General features: G+C 40.0%; 1 protein-coding gene across 1 annotated transcript; it reads right to left on the bottom strand.

The window, feature by feature from the left end:
- Window positions 1–880: 880 nt before the first annotated feature.
- On the bottom strand, window positions 881–8609 carry LOC101142549 (olfactory receptor 1L4). Its single transcript, XM_004048569.5, is given in 2 exon segments — window positions 881–1900; window positions 8586–8609. Coding segments are annotated over 2 exon segments (1044 nt in total).
- Between the last annotated feature and the right edge of the window lie 10713 nt (window positions 8610–19322).

Raw genomic sequence — 19322 nt, 5'->3', positions numbered from 1 at the left:
ATCATTAACAAGTCAGGAAACAACAGATGCTGGAGAGGATGTGGGGAAATAGGAAGGCTTTTACACTGTTGATGGGGGTGTAAATTAGTTCAACCATTGTGGAAGACAGTGTGGCGATTCCTCAGGGATCTAGAACCAGAAATACCATTACTGGGTATATACCCAAAGGATTATAAGTCATTCTACTATAAAGACACATGCACACGTATGTTTATTGTGGCACTATTCACAATAGCAAAAACTTGGAACCAACCCAAATCTCCATCAATGATAGACTGGATAAAGAAAATGTGGCACATACACACCATGGAATACTATCCAGCCATTAAAAAAAGGATGAGTTCATGTCCTTTGCAGGGACATGGATGAACCTGGAAGCCATCATTCTCAGCAAACTAACTCAAGAACAGAAAACCAAACACCGCATGTTCTCACTCATAAGTGGGAGTTGAACAATGAGAACACATGGACAAAGGGAGGGGAACATCACACACTGGGGCCTGCCAGGGGGTGGGGAGCTAGGAGAAGGATTGCATTAGGAGAAATACCTAATGTAGATGACAGGTTGATGGGTGCAGCAAACAACCATGGCACGTGTATACCTATGTAATGAACCTGCACGTTCTGCACATGTATCCCAGAACTTAAAGTATGTGTGTGTGTATATATATATGTGTGTGTGTGTGTGTGTGTGTGTGTGTATATATATATATAAAGAAACTGAGTGTTTTGCTCCCAGGTTAATTCTCTTACTGATATCCAACAACACTTTTCATGACCTCTTCGAATGCCATGTGGAAAAGGGTTAGGAAGGGAGGATAAACTGATAATAATCTTTTAGGTCATGTCCTGATTTTGACATGCCAACATTTTGTTCTTTCTATGAGTAAATTCTGTCTCTTAATTTCTTCAAACCCCTCTTCATATCTTTGTTCCTCAGGCTGTAGATGAAAGGGTTCAGCATGGGTGTCACTACTGTGTACATAACTGTGGCTACCCGGTCCTTCATCACTGAGTACATGGACAGAGGCCTAAAATAGACATAGATGACACTCCCATAGAACAGGACCACTACAGTGAGGTGGGAGCCACAGGTAGAGAAGGCCTTCCACTTCCCGGCTGCAGAGGGGATTCTAAGCACAGTGACGATGATTCGCAGGTAGGAGAAGATGATACACAGGAAGGGGGTCACGATGATAGCTAAGGTCTCAGTCATCACCACCATCTGGCTGGAGGATGTGTCAGAGCAGGAGAGCTTTAGCACAGGCTGGGTGTCACAGAAAAAGTGCTTAATGATGTGAGAGTCACAGAAAGACAAGCGAGACATAAGCAGCACGCGGAACAGGGAATGCAGGTGGGAGATGCTGCAAGAACCCAATAGCATGAGTAGGCAATGCCGTGGTTTCATAACCACATCATAGTGTAAGGGGTTGCAGATGGCCACCAGCCGGTCGATGGCCATAGAGGCCAGCAGGTAGCTGTCAGTGTTCGCAAATGCCATAAAGAAGTACATCTGGACCAGGCAGCCCACATAGGAGATAACCTTTGTCTCTGATAGAAAATTCACCAGCATCTTAGGCACTATGACTGTTGTGAAGCAGATATCCATGAAAGACAAGTTGCTGAGAAAAAAGTACATAGGGGTGTGGAGCCTGGGGTCAGAGTAGATGGCCAGGATGATGAGCACATTCCCCACCGCAGTGAGCAGGTACATGATGAGGAAGATGGCAAAGAGAGGTTTCTGCAGCTGAGGGTTGGAAGAGAGGCCCAGGAGGATGAAGCCTGAGGTGCTGCTGCTGTAATTCTTTGTCTCCATGTCTCTGGACTTCCTGGATAGGGTTTAGAGAAGCAATGGGAGAGATGTAAAGGACAGTTTGACCAAGACAACTTCTTCCCCAACCTCAAATCTATTTTAAAAATCTTACTGCTATTATACTTTGAAAGAACATTTAATTCTGAAACTACATAGAAACAGATAGTAAAATTCAACAAAAGAAAAGTTAAAGGATGCCAAGCTGTCTTCTAAATTAGAAACTAAAGGTTTTCCATGTGCTCATAGGAACTTCTACGTGGCCTAATTTGTTTGAGTTCTTCTCATTTCCTTTTGTAAAGATTATTCTGAGGTTGTTTCTTGACCGTCTCCTTAGTCTTATTATCGTTTTTTTTTTGTCCCGGGGAAGAGGTTGCTGGATTCTACTTAGAATTAGAGTGCTGTCATACAAGGAATCCCTATGAATGAAGTTATCTCTTTCAGCATTCTCTCTTGCTCATAGGTCCATAGATGGTAGTAGTAGTTGGGATAGAACAAAACTAAGCAACAGAATTAATCAAGGCTCCTTGGTACTTGCAGAATTCAGATAATACTTCCTTTCATCTTCAGAAAAAACATTTCTAATGTTTATTTAAGCATTTCTCTTTGGCTAATATGATCTGATGCTTTATCATCTTTTGGTCCAAGGATACCAGTTAAAATTAGAGTACTCCCAGAAATAGCCTATGTAAGCAAGATTAGTTCTTTGAATATATTAATTTTTCTGGTTAAAACACTATGAAGTCCTCATTCTCAACATTCAAATATTGCAGGACTATAAAACATAGACTGTAAGAGTCCTATTTCCACCAATATCATGGAAAGAGAAGGCAAAGATAGCCCTATGACCACTATTAAGCTACATTGCTGAGATGGTTGACTGAGTGAATAACAAAGCAAAACTAAAGCATCAGGAGGCATAAACATTAAAAAAGAAGAAAATGTCATTTTTTTTTGTGGCACGATTGTGTACCAAAAAATTCAAGATAATTATTTGAAAATCTTTTAAAACCTATGGCAATTTCACCAGTGGCCAGACGCGCTATAAAACTAAAAGTATTAATTATCTTTCTGTATTAGACAAATGTAATGAAGAAAAGGTTTCAATTGATAATGGCAAGAAAGTCTAAGTGATACTTAGAAATTAACCTGAGGGACAAAATAAAAGAATGAGTAAGACCTATCAGAAGAAACTATAATAGAACACAAAATGAATATCTGAATATGTGGAGAACTGTACTCCTGAAAAGGAAGACTATATTTTAAAATATGAATCCTTATTAATAAAATTCAGTGTACTTCTAATAAGACCTGAAGGGAATTTTTAATGGAAGTTGAAAAGATTGTTCTAAAATTCATCTAGAGTATTACATGGCTAGAGACAGACAACATTATTTTGGAAACATTAGAATAATGTTGGGAAACTTTTTTAACCCCACATAAAAGCACAGTATATTGATAATCAATAAGATAATGACACACATAGGGAAAAATAAACTGACCAATATAAAGCATTTTGTATATCTTTATGCCTATATTTAGATCATGATCTATATTAAACTTAACATATAATAAAGATTTATTTCATAGCAATGGAAAAAGAATGGGCTATAAAATAAATGCTATTTATGACATTTGGAACATTTGGGAAAAAATAAGCCTAAACTTCTTTGTAACCCACAAATAAAAGTAAGTTATCAGATTGGCACTACATTTCTGGGGATCATATCCAAAGGAAAATAGACCTTCACATATGCTGAAAGTGCGAATCAGTGTAGGCCTTTTGGCCGTCTATATCAAGGGTCGGAAATCTGCATCTCTTTATCCAAGATTCTACTTATAGCACTCTATCCTTTAGAAGTAGTCATATTTGTGTAGTACACAGTATGTGTTGCTTGTAATACCAACCAAACCAACCAACCAAACAAAGCAACCCACAGAGGGAACAATCTCAATATGCACATGTAGGTGAAAGACTAAACAATTTATGGTGCAGTTCCTGTTACTCAATAGCATGCACCCTCTAAAGAAATAAGACGGCTCATGTTAGCCAACAATTATTAGCACTCAGTACGTGCCACATACTGAGCTAGGTGCTTTGCCTGTTTTTAAAAATCACTGTATTCTCCCCAAATCCTAAGTGATAGGCACTATAATTATTCCAATTTTATAGATTAAAAGTTAGAGTTTAGCCAAGTTAAGTAACTTACCAGATCCCGCCAAGAGTAAGTGGTAGAGCTGAAATTTGAATTCAGGCAGTCTGATGGCAGAGCTGGAGCCATTTATTGCCAAGTGATGCCATCACTATTATACCAGTGTTTCATGTTTTACTAAGTGACAAAAGTAAGTTGCAGAACAATGCATATAGAATAATCCTATTTTTGTAACAAAAAATAACTCTTATATGTTGTGTTTACTTTGGTGTGTGTGTTTATGTGTATATGGCTGCCTCTTGAAGTGGGTTGGTGTGAGAAGTAACTTCCATATTTAACTTTATATTACATATATTTATTTATCTAATGGACAAAAGTTGTATATATCTATAGTGCACAACATGATGTTTTGAAATATGTATACATTGTGGAATGGCTAAATTGAGCTATTTAACATATGCACTCCCTCACGTAGTTATCATTTTTTTGGTGTGGTAAGATTATATTGCTTGTATTTAAAAATAATGAACACGTGATTTTTTACATAAATTTTATAATTAAAAGGGTGAAAGTTCTGAACAATTTCATCCCCCAGCCAACTTTTTCTCTCCATAGATCTATATGCACACTATATATTGTATTGGAGCCATACTATCCCTCACAGACTGTTACAATGGATGTTTTTGTGTGTATTGCACTCATCAGATAATTTCTAAGGCGTGGAATAGATTCTGAGATACAAATTGCAAAGTTGGAATTTATAAACATTGAAAATCTTAATAGATACTTACAACCTGAGACAACTACCCTTCATCCTACTCCTGGGGAATGTATCTATTTGATTCTCTGGACTCTTTCCCCAGTTTCTTCTCTGTCTCTTGCAGCCTCACTCCTGGGACATTGTGTTTGCTGGGGGTGAAGGGCTATGATTTCCTTTGGACTTGAACTTGCAGTTTCTAAGATCAGTGTGATGTTTGCCTCAGAGGTAGTAGCTTAGTCCCTTCCCGTTTAACTGGATCTGACAACATTGTATATTTTCTTATGTCTTGGGCAAGTCATTACAGTTCTGTATATCTATTAATAAGATGGGGTGTGTGCGTGGGGTAGAGGCTGATTTTTGTGTGTGTGCTGTTCTTCCCCGCCTGCCACTGTCATTTGGAGACTCAAGTGACAGTTGAGTGACAGTTTGTCAAACCCTAATACACGTGGTTAGTATTATTGCTCACACAATAAGCTAGAGAAATGACATTTTAATGATGAGTCTTGTTAGTGGTGGGAAGAACCAGAAGGGACTGGGAGTCTTTCTAAGCCTTTTAACATCACACTCTGGGGACTGTTAGTATTATTGCTCACACAATAAGCTAGAGAAATGACATTTTAATGATGAGTCTTGTTAGTGGTGGGAAGAACCAGAAGGGACTGGGAGTCTTTCTAAGCCTTTTAACATCACATTCTGGGGACTGTTGCGGGGTGGGGGGAGGGGGGAGGGATAGCATTAGGAGATACACCTAATGCTAAATGACGAGTTAATGGGTGCAGCACACCAGTGTGGCACATGTATACATATGTAACTAGCCTGCACATTGTGCACATGTACCCTAAAACTTAAAGTATAATAATAACAATAAAAAAAGAAAATTAAAGAAAATGTCAGGATGCCAATTCTACATGTACTCACTGAATTAAATATGCCATTAAAATAAAAAAAAAGAAATGTTGAGGGATTTAATAAATATAAATTTCTATAAGGTTTAAAAAAAATCACATATTCTCACCTGAAAAGGTATTTACTCTCTTCCTTGATAGACAGGAAACGTGGACTATTTCTATACTTCTCATCTTTCTCTATTGGAATTTTCACATTGTGGACATTTGTCACCTCAGGTTATTTCTCCTTTCCTTGCTTCCTCATCATTTGTGTAGTGTCCTTCTCTTAGCCACTGGTCCACATGAAACCAGGGAGTACACACTAGCAGCAAGTATGCACTTCCCAAATTGGATTAACAATGCTGGGTGGGCAGTGTGCTAGTGGAAAGCTACCCATTATCCATGCTTCTGCTTCCCTTGAATAAGCAAAGACAGTTGGAAAGTGACTAAACTGGAAAAATGCAGCTAACATTTATTAGACAGAGTCTGTATTTAACATTTGTCTCATTTAATTCTCACAATAACACTATGTTTTAAGTACCACTATGTCCCTCTTTATAACAAAGGAGGCTGAAATTCAGAGAGTCACAGTGAGTGGCATATCTAGGATTCAAACCCAGGCACACTGACTGCAAATTATGTTGTAAACTGGTCTATCACACCTCTTCCTCAAACTGTACATGTGTAGTAGGGAACTAAGCTGGTGTGTCCTCTGCCAACAGAGGTCGTCTTATTGCCAAGGGCCTTCAGCCTCCTTGCTGACCCACTTCTTCCACTCTGTCCTTCGCTCCTACATATTGGAATCCTTTCGATTTCCTTCCTTCCTACTCCCGTTTCTGCCTCCCATTACACAAAGCCATATCCTCTCCTCTCCTCCTAGACTTCAGAGAGGACAGGCTATATAGGGGACTTTGGACCTCAGCTCTCTCAGATCTTGAATCAACAACAGTTCTCTGATTTTGCAGCACCGGTACCTGACCTTAGGATCTCTCCTGGGCCCGTGTTTTTATTTTTATTTTACTTTATTTTATTTTTGAGATGGAGTTTTGTTCTTGCTGCCCAGGCTGGAGTGCAATGGCACGATCTCAGCTCACTACAACTTCTGTCTCCCAGGTTCAAGCGATTCTCCTTCCTCAGCCTCCCAAGTAGCTGGGATTATGGGCATGTGCCACCATGCCTGGCTAATTTTGTATTTTTAGTAGAGAAGGGGTTTCTCCATATTGGTCAGGCTGGGGTCAAACTCCTGACCTCAGGTGATCCGCCTGCCTCTGCCTCCCAAAGTGCTGGGATTACAGGCATGAGCCACTGCACCCAGCTGGGCCCATGTTTTTGAAAATCCAGCTTCTCCCTTTCTACTCTCTCCTCACTGGGAGTCTGAGAATACCTTGATACCTTAAGGTACCTGTAAGACACCCGGATTGGCAGTGTTGAGTGCATAGGCCCCTTTCAGCAGTATGTCCCATTTAGGGATTCTGCAGGGTTATTTTTAGGTTGAGTCTTTCTCTTTTCAGTTCTCTGAAATCTCTGTTTTCTGCCTAGTTTTTACTCCTCTATTAGATTAGAGCTTTACCTCCTGTCTCTTGGCTCCAGAGAAGGTGGTATCTCAGCCTAATTTCCCATTTCCTGCTTAGTTTAGGTTGAAAGCTCTTCTGGACATCTTAAGTCCCTCAGATCCGGGATTGAACCCAGTTCCTCCGGCTCAGGCTGTTCTCAGCTAGATTCCACTCCACTATTGGTTTTGTCTTTCTTCTTGGAATCGCTAGTTTCTGGGATGCCTGGCTCTGTCTCTGTCTTTCTCAATAATTTAATGAGTTAAAATTTCAAGTTGTCAGTTTGTTTTCTGGTGCCTCACGTACCTGTGACTAGTTGGTATTCATCAGTGCAGCTGTAAACACAGAAACGACAGGCTACGTATCATGGGTCATAAGGAGGAGTCTAGCAATATGGATTATCGGGGAGCTTTGCTTGCCTTGGAGTCACAGGGCTTTAGATCCCTGTGCCTTCCACCTTTGCCTTTTCAGCATTCCAGAGATAGGGAGCTCAGAATATGCAGAAGTGGCCTAGTTCCTCATGGAACAGATCTATTAGGTTGGTGCAAAAGTTATTGCGTTTTTGTCATCGAAAGTAATGGCAAAGACTGCAATTACTTTTGCACCAAGCTAATAGAAAATTTTTTCCTCATCCAGCCTCATCAAGGCTGGAGTTTGCCTTTCTATTTTTTGCTATGCGATAGCTGTGGTTTATTGTCCCATTCTCATCCGTTAATACATAATGCAATAAGTCTAACCTGCTCTTCCTTACAGACACCACCTGATGAAATCTGCCTCAGATGGTGTGGATAGGCTGTCTGGTCTCTCACTCCTTAGTATTTTTCTTACCCTCATCTCCAATTATGGGAAGATTCATCACATCTTTGAAGAGCCCAGTGACCAGGGGGTGCCCACAATATCAGCCGTGGGACACAGAAAACTGAGGTGCAGAGAAGCAGCATCCAGTGCCTGATTGCAAAACAGACTGACCATTGTGAAGGCAAGCATTGTTTTCCATCTCCTCTTCTCCAGCAACCTTGGAATGCTTGGTTTGAATAAAATAGTCTTAGGCTACCATAAATCTACCCCAAATTCTGGATATCTTCTCTCTCTAATGTCCGTTTTAAAGGTCAGCCTGGTGGAGTGGTGAGACCTCTGAAATGGGAGCCAGAAAAACAATGTTCTAGGTTTGACTTTGCTGTAGAGCAACTTTCAAACAGTTACTTAATCTATGAGAGCCTGGGTTTTATTCATTTCAAGGAAGGCAAAAATCTGGGAAATTGATTTATTAATGAGGTTGGCTCCGTAGAAGGTGGTATCTTAGCTTAATTTCCAATTTCCTGCCTAGTTTAGCAGGAAAAAACAAAACAAAACAAAACTCCATGACTATCCACACCCCCCACCAGACTGGCATATTTATTACAGTTGATGAACTTATTTTGATACCTTAAGGTAGTAGAAACGAGACATCTCCAAAATTAACGGTGCTACAGAAATGTGAAGGTGAAATGTGAATCTCCAGGTCATCTCATCCACCCATTGCTCCAATGATTAGTTATTCTCTGTTTCAGAGTCACCAAGAGATTGTCTAGTTGCTTGAATATCTTCTCTGCTGGAGACACCATGTTCCTTCACTGACATAGTTTTCTCCTTACCTATCTGGTCCTCTGTGAATTGTGGCAACCCCTAATCTTAAATCCAGCCTGGCATATTCCCTCACAACCATTTCTGATTCCCATGGTGAGTAGAGCACCTCATAACTGGGTTTTGCTATGGCTATTCCACTGAACACAGGGCTGAAAGTCAGGGGACACGTTTCTGGTTTCAGCTCCGCCATGAGTTCATGGAGTCCTATCCCATAGCAATCTGCCTCATTTCTATGCTAGTAATGGCAGGTTGTTAAGATGAATTACCTTGCCCTTCCCAGATTTAAAATTCTAGATTCTAGGCAAATGAATGATTAAAATATGCCTATTGAGATTCTTTTTGTGAATAATTGCCTTTGCTCTGTCTCAACATACTTTTGGTAGCCATCAGATCCACCAGAGGTACTTCAACTGGGATTTGCTGAAAACAAATCTTGTTTTCCTCAGCTGAGCTGAGAAAGCCCCATCTGGCTGTTTCTGGTCTAGAGATACCCACTTTATTACAGCTCCTTCCCATGAATAGTCTCCATTATGGTAATGTAATGGGTAGCAATTAAATAGCACTTACACATGGAAGCACTGCTCTAAGAACCTTATATACATGAAGTCACTTAGTTTCTACAACACTCCATTTTACAGGTACCAAAAGTGAAGTACAGAGAAGCAAAGTGACTTGCCTAAGGACACGCAGCCAGATGGTGGTAGATTCCAGCTCCAAGTGTGTGCTTTCAATCTCTTTATTGTCCAGACGTTCTTGTTTATTTGTTCCTCTGCCAACTCAGTTTCCCTGGAGGAGATAGCCCAGTGGGTCTCAGGTTGCAGAATGTGGGCTGCACCCTTTAAGGGCAGGGACTAATGACTACAACAGTGTCTTGCATAGAATAAGTACTTTAAATGTCTGATATTTTATCAAAGGGAGCAAGAAGAAAAATATAGAGAGAGACAATATTTCCTGGTTTTTGAGATGGAGGGAAAAAAAATCAGGAAAAGGGAAGAAGATTATATGAAGATATTGATCCCGGGGTTCCCATTGCCAAAGACCTCTCAGCCTGCCTACCTGTGGGTGTGACAGGAGATTCAGAGGCCTGAATAGGCCTGGGGGCTGCCAGAGGGTTACATTTGGGCTCTGAGTCTCTGAAGAAGGTGGCCTCTTGAAGTGCAGATATAGCCTCAGAAATGTGACAGTGCTTCACCTACAGTGAGAAATGACGAGTTAATGGGTGCAGCACACCAACATGGCACATGTATACATATGTAACAAACCTGCACGTTGTGCACATGTACCCTAAAACTTAAAGTATAATAATAATAAAATTAAAAAAAAAGAAAAGAAAGGGAGATCCAGGGGCCTGTCCTCTATGCATACCAGAGCCCTGAGGGGATTGGCCCTGTGGTCTTCCCAGGGGTGAAGAACATTACTATGGGGAACCTAGGTTCCAGAGGTGTAGCCTCTTACACCTGGGAGGGGAATTAGAACCATGCAGCAGCAGGGGTGGAGGTTTGTTCAAGCACATATGTATACCCTATGCACATGTGTGTTTCCATACACATGTGTGCACCCTATATAAGGTGTTTTTTTCATGTACATGTATACTCTATGTACATGTGTGTGCCTACTCTAGCTACATGCACGTACTCTTGTGCACTTCTGGGTTTACACTTATGTGTGCCTACCTGGAAGGAGAAGCGATGACCTTTGACATCCCTAAGGTTCTGTGTTTGCATGTATGACTGCATCTAGATACACATGCAGTGTTGTGGGGAAGGGGTTAAGGTACAGGCCCGGGAGCCAGACTGACTATATTCTGATGCTGGCTCGGCATCTTATGATCTATGCAGTTTTGCAAATAATTAACCTTACTGAGCCTTGATTATTTTGGTTTCATTTGCCTTTCTTAAACATTTTATTACTTCGATTTCTTTTTTTTTATATTTGTTTTTCTTTTTTTTATTATTATACTTTAAGTTCTAGGGTACGTGTGCACAACATGCAGGTTTGTTACATATGTATACATGTGCCATGTTGGTGTGCTGCACCCATTAACTCGTCATTTACATTAGGTATATCTCCTAATGCTATCCCTCCCCACTCCCCCCACCCCACAACGGGCCTCGGTATGTGATGTTCCCTTCCCTGTGTCCATGTGTTCTCATTGTTCAGTTCCCACCTATGAGTGAGAACATGTGGTGTTTGGTTTTCTGTCCTTGCGACAGTTTGCTGAGAATGATGGTTTCCAGCTTCATCCATGTCCCTACAAAGACATGAACTCATCCTTTTTTATGGCTGCATAGTATTGCATGGTGTATATGTGCCACATTTTCTTTATCCAGTCTATCATTGTTGGACATTTGGGTTGGTTCCAAGTCTTTGCTATTGTGAATAGTGCCGCAATAAACATACGTGTGCATGTGTCTTTATAACAGCATGATTTATAATCCTTTGGGTATATACCCAGTAATGGGATGGCTGGGTCAAATGGTATTTCTAGTTCTAGATCCTTGAGGAATTGCCACACTGTCTTCCACAGTGGTTGAACTAGTTTACAGTCCCACCAATAGTGTAAAAGTGTTCCTGTTTCTCCACATCCTCTCCAGCAGCTGTTGTTTCCTGACTTTTTAATGATCTCTATTCTAACTGGTGTGAGATGGTATCTCAATGTGGTTTTGATTTGTATTTCTCTGATGGCCAGTGATGATGAGCATTTTTTCATGTGTCTATTGGCTGCATAAATATCTTCTTTTGAGAAGTGTCTGTTCATATCCTTTGCCCACTTGGGGTTGTTTGATTTTTTTCTTGTAAATTTGTTTGAGTTCATTGTAGATTCTGGATATTAGCCCTTTGTCGGATGGGTAGATTATAAAAATTTTCTCCCATTCTGTAGGTTGCCTGTTCACTCTGATGGTAGTTTCTTTTGCTGTGCAGAAGCTCTTTAGTTTAATTAGATCCCATTTGTCAATTTTGGCTTTTGTTGCCATTGCTTTTGGTGTTTTAGTCATGAAGTCCTTGCCCATGCCTATGTCCTGAATGGCATCGCCTAGGTTTTCTTCTAGGGTTTTTATTGTTTTGGGTCTAATATTTAAGTCTTTCATCTGTCTTGGATTAATTTTTGTATAAGGCATAAGGAAGGGATCCAGTTTCAGCTTTCTACGTATGGCTAGACAGCCAGTTTTCCAAGCACCATTCATTAAATAGGGAATACTTTCCCCGTTTCTTGTTTTTGTTAGGTTTGTCAAAGATCAAATGGTTGTAGATGTGTGGTATTATTTCTGAGGGCTCTGTTCTGTTCCATTGGTCTATATCTCTGTTTTGGTACCAGTACCATGCTATTTTGGTTACTGTAGCCTTGTAGCATAGTTTGAAGTCAGGTAGCGTGATTCCTCCAGCTTTGTTCTTTTGGCTTAGGATTGTCTTGGCAATGCGGACTCTTTTTTGTTTCCATATGAACTTTAAAGTAGTTTTTTCCAATTCTGTGAAGAAAGTCATTGGTAGCTTGATGGGGATGGTGTTGAATCTATAAATTACCTTGGGCAGTATGGCCATTTTCATGATATTGATTCTTCCTGTCCATGAGCATGGAATGTTCTTCCATTTGTTTGTGTCCTCTTTTATTTCATTGAGCAGTGGTTTGTAGTTCTCCTTGAAGAGGTCCTTCACATCCCTTGTAAGTTGGATTCCTAGGTATTTTATTCTCTTTGAAGCAATTGTGAATGGGAGTTCACTTGTGATTTGGTTCTCTGTTTGTCTGTTATTGGTGTATAGGAATGCTTGTGATTTTTGCACATTGATTTTGTATCCTGAGACTTTGCTGATGTTGCTTATCAGCTTAAGGAGATTTTAGGCTGAGACGATGGGGTTTTCTAGATATACAATCATGTCATCTGCAAACAGGGACAATTTGACTTCCTCTTTTCCTAATTGATTACCCTTTATTTCCTTCTCCTGCCTGATTGCCCTGTCCAGAACTTCCAACACTGTGTTGAATAGGAGTGGTGAGAGAGGGCATCCCTGTCTTGTGCCAGTTTTCAAAGGGAATGCTTCCAGTTTTTGCCCATTCTGTATGATATTGGCTGTAGGTTTGTCATAAATAGCTCTTATTATTTTGAGATACGTCCCATCAATACCTAATTCATTGAGAGTTTTTAGCATGAAACATTGTTGAATTTTGTCAAAGGCCTTTTCTGCATCTATTGAGATAATCATGTGGTTTTTGTCTTTGGTTCTGTTTATGTGACAGATTACGTTTATTGATTTGCTTATGTTGAACCAGCCTTGAATCGCAGAGATGAAGCCAACTTGTTCGTGGTGGATAAGCTTTTTCATGTGCTGCTAGATTCAGTTTGCCAGTATGTTATTGAGGATTTCTGCATCAATGTTCATCAGGGATATTGGTCTAAAATTCTATTATTTTGTGTGTCTCTGCCAGGCTTTGGTATCAGGATGATGCTGGTCTCATAAAATGAGTTAGGGAGGAGTCCCTCTTTTTCTATTGATTGGGATAGTTTCAGAAGGAATGGTACCAGCTCCTCTTTGTACCTCTGGTAGAATTCGGCTGTGAATCCGTCTGGTCCTGGACTTTTTTTGGTTGGTAGGCTATTAATTCTTGTCTCAATTTCAGAGCCTGTTATTGGTCTATTCAGAGATTCAACTTCTTCCTGGTTTAGTCTTGGGAGGGTGTATGTGTCCAGAAATTTATCCATTTCTTCTAGATTTTCTAGTTTTTTTACATAGAGGCGTTTTTAGTATTCTCTGATGGTAGTTTGTATTTCTGTGGGATCGGTGGTGATATCCCCTTTATCATTTTTTATTGCATCTATTTGATTCTTCTCTCTTTTCTTCTTTATTAGTCTTGCTAGCGATCTATCAATTTTGTTGATCTCTTTGAAAAACCAGCTCCTGGATTCATTGATTTTTTGAAGGGTTTTTTCTGTCTCTATTTCCTTCAGTTCTGCTCTGATCTTAGTTATTTCTTGCCTTCTGCTAGCTTTTGAATGTGTTTGCTCTAGCTTCTCTAGTTCTTTTAATTGTGATGTTAGAGTGTCAATTTTAGATCTTTCCTCCTTTCTCTTGTGGGCATTTAGTGCTATAAATTTCCCTCTACACAGTACCTTAAATGTGTCCCAGAGATTGTGGTATGTTGTGTCTTTGTTCTCACTGGTTTCAAAGAACACCTTTATTTCTGCCTTCATTTTGTTATGTACCCAGTAGTCATTCAGGAGCAGGTTGTTCAGTATCCATGTAGTTGAGTGGTTTTGAGTGAGTTTCTTAATCCTGAATTCTAGCTTGATTGCACTGTGGTCTGAGGGACAGTTTGTTATAATTTCTGTTCTTTTACATTTGCTGAGGAGTGCTTTACTTCCAACCATGTGGTCAATTTTGGAATAGGTGTGGTGTGGTGCTGAAAAGAATGTATATTCTGTTGATTTGGGGTGGAGAGTTCTGTAGCTGTCTATTGGGTCTGCTTGGTGCAGAGCTGAGTTCAATTCCTGGATATCTTTGTTAACTTTCTGTCTCATTGATCCGTCTAGTGTTGACAGTGGAGTGTTAAAGTCTCCCATCATTATTGTGTGGGAGTCTAAGTCTCTTTGCAGGTCTCTAAGGGCTTGCTTTATGAATCTGGGTGCTCCTGTATTGGATGTATATATATTTAGTATAGTTAGCTCTTCTTGTTGAATTGATCCCTTGACCATTATGTAATGGCCTTCTTTGTCTCTTTTGATCTTTGTTGGTGTAAAGTCTGTTTTATCAGAGACTAAGATTGCAAGCCCTGCTTTTTTTGTTTGTTTTTCCATTTGCTTGGTAGATCTCCATCCCTTTATTTTGAGCCTGTGTGTGTCTCTGCCCGTGAGATGGGTTTCCTGAATACAGCACACTGATGGTTCTTGACTCTTTATCCAATTTGCCAGTCTGTGTCTTTTAATTGGAGCATTTAGCCCATTTACATTTAAGGTTAATGTTGTTATGTGTGAATTTGATCCTGTCATTATGATGTTAGCTGTTTATTTTGCTTGTTAGTTGATGCAGTTTCTTCCTAGCATCAATGGTCTTTACAATTTGGCATGTTTTTGCAGTGGCTGGTACCAGTTGTTCCTTTCCATGTTTAACAAATCTCTCAGCATTTGTTTGTCTGTAAAGGATTTTATTTCTCCTTCACTTATGAAGCTTAGTTTGGCTGGATATGAAATTCTGGGTTGAAAATTATTTTCTTTAAGAATGTTGAATATTGGCTCCACTCTCTTCTGGCTTGTAGAGTTTCTGCTGAGAGATCAGCTGTTAGTCTGATGGGCTTCCATTTATGGGTAACCCGACCTGTCTCTCTGGCTGCCCTTAACATTTTTTCCTTCATTTCAACTTTGGTGAATCTGACAATTATGTGTCTTGGAGTTGCTCTTCTCAAGGGGTATCTTTGTGGCATTCTCTGTATTTCCTGAATTTGAATGTTGGTCTGCCTTCCTTGGTTGGGGAAGTTCTCCTGGATAATATCCTGCAGAGTGTTTTCCAACTTGGTTCCATTCTCTCCATCACTTTCAGGTACACCAATCAGACGTAGATTTGGTCTTTTCACATAGTCCCATATTTCTTGGAGGCTTTGTTCATTTCTTTTTACTCTTTTTTCTCTAAACTTCTCTTCTCGCTTCTTTTCATTCATTTGATCTTCAATCACTGATACCCTTTCTTCCATTTGATCAAATCAGCTACTGAAGCTTGTGCATGCGTCACGTAGTTGTGGTGCCATGGTTTTCAGCTCCATCAGGTCATTTAAGGTCTTCTCTACACTGTTTATTCTAGTTAGCCATTCTTCTAACCTTTTTTCAAAGTTTTTATCTTCTTTGCGATGGGTTCAAACATCCTCCTTTAGCTCGGAAAAGTTTGTTATTACCAATCGTGTGAAGCCTTCTTCTCTTAACTCATCAAAGTCATTCTCCGTCCAGCTTTGTTCCGTTGCTGGCGAGGAGCTGCGTTCCTTTGGAGGAGAAGAGGCGCTCTGATTTTTAGAATTTTCAGCTTTTCTGCTCCGCTTTTTCCCCATCTTTGTGGTTTTATCTACCTTTGATCTTTGATGATGGCGATGTACAGATGGGATTTTGGTATGGATGTCCTTTCTGTTTGTTAGTTTTCCTTCTAACAGTCAGGACCCTCAGCTGCAGGTCTGTTGGAGTTTGCTGGAGGTCCACTCCAGACCCTGTTTCCCTGGGTATCACCAGGGGAGGCTCAGTTGGAAATGCAGAAATCACCCGTCTCCTGCATCGCTCATGCTGGGAGCTGTAGACTAGAGCTGTTCCTATTCAGCCATCTTGGAACCTCCCTATTACTTCAGTTTCTTAAGCCAGTCTGCTTATATTTGAATTCCAGTTGCCTCAATTACTAAATGAGTGAATTTGGGTAAGGTATTTAGCCTCACTAGCCCACATTGTCCTCGTTATGTATAAATGGCACAGCAATTACAACTTTTAGATAGATATTTCTTTTTTCTGTTTTTATTCCTTTCAAAGGTACATTATTATTATTATTATTGAGAAATTTTAGGTCACAGAAAAATTGATCAGAAAGTACAAGGGGTTCCCATACCTCCTGCTCCCACACATGCACAGTTTCCCCTACTATCAATGCCCGCCATCAGAGCGATGCATTTGTTACAATTGATGAACTTATTTTAACACATCATCATCGTAGTTTACATTAGGATTTACTCTTGGTGCTGACCATTCTGTGGGTTTTGAAAAACATATGTCATGTATCTGCTATTATAGCATTATACAAAATAACTCTATCATCCTAAAAATCCTAAAAATCCTCTGTGCTTCACCTGTTCATCCCTTCCCCCAAACCTCTGACAACCACTGATATTCTTAGTTTTGCCTTTTCCAGAATGTCATATAGTTGGAATTATACAGTATGAGTGATTCTCATATTGACTTCTTTCACTTACTAATATGCATTTAAGGTACCTCCATATCTTTTCATGGTTTGATAGCTCATTTCTTTTTAGCACTGAATAACATTCTGTTGTCTGCATGTACCACAGTTTATTCTCTTATGTACTGAAGGACAACGTGGTTGCTTCCGAGTTTTGGAAGCTATGAATAAAGCTGCTGCAAATGTCTTCGCAGGTTTTTGTGTGGACATAAGTTTTCAATTTATTTGCATAAATACCAAAGAGGATGATTCTGGGTCATATGGTAAGAGTATGTCTAGTTTCATGAGAAATTGTCAACTGTCTTCCAAAGTGACTATAGAACTTTGTGTTCTCACTAGCAATGAATGAGATAGTCTTGTTGCTCTACATCGTTGTCAGCATTTGGTGTTGTCAGTGTTCTTGATTTGGGCCATTTTAATAGCTGTGTAGTGGTATTTCATTGTTGTTTTAATTTGCATTTTTCTAACAACATATGTATGGAGCATTTTTCATATATTTACTTGCCATCCGTATATCTTCTTTGGTGTGGTGCCTGTTTAAGTCTTCTGGCCATTTTTCAATTGGGTTACTCATTTTTTGATTGTTGAGTTTTAAGAGATCTTTGTATATTTTCGATAATTGACCCTTACCAGATATGTCTTTTGCAAATATTTTCACCTAGTCTGGGGATTGTCTTCTCATTCTTTTGAAAGTGTCTTTCTCAGAGTAAAAAGTTTAAATTTTAATTAATCATACCTTATCAATTATTTCTTTCATGGATGTTGTCTTTGGTGTTGTTTCTAAAAAGTTATTGCTATACCCAAGATCATCTAGGTTTTCTTTATGTTATCTTCTAGGAGTCTTATTATTTTACAGTTTACATTTAGATCTAGTATCTATTTTGAACGAATTATTGTGAAATGTGTAAAGCCTGTGTCTAGATTCATTTCTTTTTGCATGTGGATGTCCAGTTGTTCTGGCACCATTTGTTGAAAAGACTATATTTTCTCTGCTGTCAAATGTGTTCTCTCCTTTGCCCCTGATCAATTGACAGTATCTATATGGATCTATTTCTTGGAGAGCCTCTAGCCTCTATTTTTACTTTTATAAAAAGGGACTAAAAATAAGAATGTATTCATGGTGAGGTAAGTGGTAAGTCAGGATCTGAACTCTGGTATAGAGGGTAAGAGGTGAGCTTTGGAGACACATTATCTCATTTTGTATCCCAGCCTTACACTCACTAGCTGTGTAACCTTGGGGGAGTTCCCTGATCTCTAGGCAGATAAGAATGGTCTTGAGGTTGTTATGATGTTTGGTGAAGGTGTGGGAAGCATGGAATTTTGGGTTTGTTACAGGGGCAGAAAACTGGGACAGAGTGGAGAAAGGCAATGTTAGGTTAAGAGAATGGGCTTTGGAGTTAATGCCTGTGTTCAAATCCCTAGCTGCCACTTAGTAGTTGTATGACATTAGACAATTCACTAGATAGCTCTGTGCCTCAGTTTCCCCATTTATAAAATAGGTGCAATAGTAATCCTGATCTTATTATCTTATTAAATAAGGTTGCAGTTGTAGTTTAGCAATTAGATTGCCTGGTATCAGCACTAGCTTTATGGGTGTGCTTCTTCCTGTGCTCAGAAGGGCCCAGAGCTTAGTTTAATGCTCTGCTGTCTCTGTCTTAAAACTCTTAATACTTTTTGAACCAGGGAATGGGCTTCACATTTTCATTTTGCACTGGGTCCTGGAAATTATGTACCGAGTCCTGCCTGACACATAGTTTCCACTTAATAAGCATTAATGATGATTATGATGATGGTGTGAATGTCCCCATGCTATTCAGTACCTACTTCCTGCCCATTCTTATTCCCTACTCCAACATATTGAGTTCTATAGGGTTAGTTGGTGGGGACTCTGATGCATCTTGAGAACAGGTGTTGACGTGTTTGGTTCTATGTCCCCACCCGAATCTCATGTTGAATTGTAATCTCAAATGTTGGAGCTGGGCCTGGTGGGAGGTGGTTGGATCATGGGGTGGTTTCTCATGAATGGTTTAGCACCATCTTCTTGGTGCTGTTCTTGTGATAGTGAGTTCTCACAAGATTGGGTTTTTTAAAAGTGTGCAGTGCCTCCCCCCTTGCTGTCTGTCGGACCTGCTCCTGCCATGTAAGAGGCCTGCTTCCACTTTACCTTCTGCCATGAGTACAAGCTCCCTGAGGCCTCCCAAGAAGCATATGCTGCCATGCTTCCTGTACAGCTATGGAATCATGAGCCAATTTAAACCTTTTTTCTTTATAAATTATCCTGTCTCAGATATTTCTTTATAGCAGTGAAAGAACAGATTAATACAGAAAATGCTCTGCTCCCTGTATCCCAGCCACTCCAGCTCCAGTCATGGCTCAAAGGGTCCTAGGTACGTACAGCTGAAGCCACTGCTTCAGAAGGTGCAAGCCATAAGCCTTGGTGGCTTCCACATGGTGTTAAGCCTGCAGGTGCACAGAGTGCAAGAGCTGAGGCTTGGGAGCCTGCACCTAGATTTCAGAGAATGTATGAAAGAGCCTGGATGTCTAGACAGAAGCCTGTTACAGAGGCAGAGCCCTCATGGAGAACCTCTACTAGGGCAGTGCAGAGGTGAAATGTGGGGTTGG

This window comes from Gorilla gorilla, chromosome 13, assembly GCF_029281585.2.
Source record: "Gorilla gorilla gorilla isolate KB3781 chromosome 13, NHGRI_mGorGor1-v2.1_pri, whole genome shotgun sequence".
Taxonomy (NCBI): domain Eukaryota; kingdom Metazoa; phylum Chordata; class Mammalia; order Primates; family Hominidae; genus Gorilla; species Gorilla gorilla.
The sequence above is the reverse complement of the archived record's forward strand: the minus strand, read 5'-3'. Positions and strand labels throughout refer to the sequence as shown.